Source organism: Melampsora larici-populina (genome assembly GCF_000204055.1).
Source record: "Melampsora larici-populina 98AG31 unplaced genomic scaffold MELLAscaffold_46, whole genome shotgun sequence".
NCBI lineage: Eukaryota > Fungi > Basidiomycota > Pucciniomycetes > Pucciniales > Melampsoraceae > Melampsora > Melampsora laricis-populina.
This window is the reverse complement of record NW_006768810.1, coordinates 1-3,455: the sequence shown is the minus strand read 5'-3', so window position 1 is coordinate 3,455 and position 3,455 is coordinate 1. Positions and strand designations below refer to the sequence as shown.

Sequence of the window (3,455 nt, the reverse complement as noted above, 5' to 3'; positions counted from 1 at the left end):
TTTTTGTGATTCAACATAAAGCACTAGGTCACCCGACGGGTGGCGGTGAATATTTTGAACCAAGATGGTTGACTTGTCTTCCGTATTGACCTTGATATTATTGGTCTTAAGGTTTTCATTGAAAATTTTGATTAGCTCAGGGATGGTCTTTCCCGCGCCAGCGATGTTCTTTGGGTCCTGCTGATTGAGCGTGAGTGAAGCCTCCAATTTTGGACGGGGGCTCTGTTTTGGTTGAGCACAATTGCTCTGTTGGGTTTGTTTGGGAGCTTGGGTTGGTCCCGGTGTGTGTTTCGATGCAGCTGAGGCATAGGAGCTCTTCATTTAGGGGATACAAAGTAGAAATCCGGGCATGTGCCCACAATTCTAGATCCCAAATTTTGGCTGTAAAATCAGGATCTGGACTTGTGGACACGTAGCCGGGCATGTGTCCGGAAGTCTACATCCCGAATTTTGGCTGTAACATTGGGATCTGGACTTGTGGGCACATGCCCGGGCACGTGCCCGGCTTTCTACTTTGTATCCCCTAATTTAGCCCGGTTGTTTTTGGCCTTGTTGTTGTTGGTGCTGGTTTGGGATAATAGCAGACACCAACTTGGCCATCTGATTGGCAAGCGTGTCAACTTTCTCTGACAACGCCTCGTGTTGGAATTCGAACTGATCATTCAAAGCAAGCAATGAAGGGGTGGGGGCTGTAGGACGGTGTGGATCAAACACGACACATTGTGCCTCCATGATATTTGCTTGGTCTTGGATCAAGCCAGCTAATACGAGGAGGTCAGGCGCCAATTCTATATTGACGTTGACCGATTTCACATGTTTTGATTTGGGTGCCAGAGCAGCTTTTGGTATATCAAGCAGCTTCTGTACCAGGGCACCGAGTGGTCTAGATGAGCCACCCTGATTGATTGTGGGGTACCAGTGATATCCTCCAATTCGTCTAGGGCGCTCTGTGAAGGTGCTTGTTGTCGATGCCTCTTTCTCAAGCCTTCCAGCAAAGCTGGAGGCACCGCCAAGAAATTCACGTCGGAAAGCCCTTCCTGTTGTCATTTCGGGAAGGGCGCCCCGATGCAGAATCGCGCCCAAGTCATGCGATTAGACAGACTTCCGATCTGCAATCGAGCACGCATCACGCGACTGATTGTTCAGTCCGTTTCAAAAACGGGCGGGCTGATCCGATCGAAGACAGCTCCGATTTCAAACCGGGTACGTGGCATCCGACTGAGCCTCAGCCCGATGCAAACACGCAAAGTACGTTTCCGACTCAAACCCGAATGCGATAGAATCATCCCATCGCGTAGCCCTCAACCGAGGCCGCATCTACCCCGCATCCCCGATGCAATCTCGCGCCCAATACAAAATCGGTGATCATCTTTCGACCCAATCCCACCATATCCGATGCAGTCTAATTTGCGAATGAGGTTCGCATTTTCTCTTGTGATCCATAAAAAAAATGTTGCATACAAAATTTTGTGTTGCATACAAAATTTTGACAATAAAGTAAAAAGTGAGCAAGCGTTGATAGGGCTTCTGGAATTTAATGTCTTTGAATTTCAAATCAAAATTTGCCCGTGTTTGAGTTTCCATTTACTAGCTCCAAATGATAGGTCTGAGGCTCAGCATGTTAACTTTGAAATGTTAACTTCAAAAGTTAATGTTAACTTCGAAAGGTAATGTCAACTTCGAAAGTTAATGTTAACATCAAAAGTTATTGTTAACTTCAAAAGTTAATGTTAACTTCAAAAGTTAATGTTAACCCCGAAAGTTAATGTTAACCTCGAAAGTTAATGTTAACTTTCGAAGGTAACATTAACCTTTGAACGTCCCAACCTTTAAGCAGGAGATCAAAATTGATGCTCAAAAATACCTTCAGCTGTTTCTGTAAGCAAATGCTAAGTTTTGATGGCATGAGCAAAAAGCGTGCCACGTAATTAAAAGGCCAGATTTATGTAAAAGGTGAGGAAAGAATTGAAAACAAAGGTGGAAACAAAAGTCATCCAGAGGGCTAGATGCACAGTAGGGAACTCCGGACAACCTTAATTCCAAACAGACCCAGAAAATCACATAACAACACAAAGCTCTGTCAATACAAAACTCAGATATGACCCGCTTCATACATGACAGTATCCTTTTCATCCAAGAGAAGTTCCTGAAAGTAATGTTCAACTTGTGAAAACATGCTCCTCATTTCGCTAAGCACTTGAGCGTATTTAATCTCCATCGATGTAACTCGATCAATTTCAGGCCCTTGGTCTAAGGATATCAAGTTAGTAAACTACTCAGTTGATATAATGTATCTAAAATCGCCGACTGACCACAGATGATGTCTCTCACATTCAAATACATGTCCTTCATGAGGCGCAAGACTGCCGCGTAGTTGTGTACAATCGAATGTTTTGCTCGCTTGATGACCAAATCTGGATGGACTGCCAAGCCATTTGCTTCTTCGTAGGGTCGCTTTCTCACTGACACCAGAGAAATACTAGACGACGCTCCCTCAACCTCTTCAATTTCAGAAGGAACATTCTCGGTCAATGACAGAGCCTTACACAACCGGTTCAGAGTACGAGATGGTGCGTGGGTGGTCAGCTCCTGCATCCTAGCTAGATACATAGCCTTTCAAACTCACCTGGTCTTGTGAGCTTAAAGATTGATTGGCAATCGCAACAATCGAAGCAGGACCGATTTCCGAAGCGGAAGATTCAAGGGAGACCAAGGCGCCATGTTCATGTGCCAGGTTCTCTTCGAGATGGGATTCGGGTGCACTTTCAGATCCGGTTCGAGGGGTGCCGTCGTCAGTGTGGGCAGAAATCTTTGCAATCATCAATCTCGGCAGCATAGTTTGCTTCGTTTCCATCAGTTTACGTTCGACATCTACAGAAGTGAGGGCAAAGTTACATTCGTAAAAAAGTGGTCCACCTCATTAATCAAGGCCAATTCTTACCGTCACGTCCACGGACTCTGTTGGTAAGCCTATCAGTTAGCTTCCGAATCTTGTGGAAGATTCGTGGTGCGCGGCGGAGCTTCATCTACAAGAGTGGATGTTGAAAAGAAGTTCGCACTTCAGAGGTCAAGCAGATGGTGAAGACTAGAAAAAGTGGATAAAGGATGATTGTTGCTACTGCATACCAGTTTCGAGTGGGCGTTCGTTTTCTCAAGATTAATCAAGCTGAATAGGTGAAGAGAAATCTGGAGAGATGATCTAGAGAAGAAGCCGTAGAGGTGGAGGTTATGGACGTTCAAGCTTGAAGTGACCTGGCCTCAACACAATCGCACTGAGCAACTACGGCTTTGTTCGCGACTCCTTTGTTCCACAGTACCACCTTCACAGGTGCGTAGCAGTGCCGAAATCAGCACGTGGCTTGAAGCCTAAGGGGAGCGCGTGATACGCAATTTTTACACAAGAACGGCTTCACGTTATACTCTTCCCTTTGTGCTTCAACGGGTGTAGGTGCGTT

General features: G+C 45.6%; 1 protein-coding gene across 1 annotated transcript; it reads right to left on the bottom strand.

The window, feature by feature from the left end:
* Positions 1-2,092: 2,092 nt before the first annotated feature.
* MELLADRAFT_91817 (uncharacterized protein) lies at positions 2,093-3,026 on the bottom strand (the record flags this gene model as incomplete). The annotated part of the gene is made up of 4 exons (XM_007414791.1): positions 2,093-2,250; positions 2,313-2,541; positions 2,627-2,871; positions 2,942-3,026. 4 exons carry the CDS (start codon positions 3,024-3,026, stop codon positions 2,093-2,095), a joined length of 717 nt encoding a protein of 238 aa, XP_007414853.1.
* Positions 3,027-3,455: the final 429 nt, after the last annotated feature.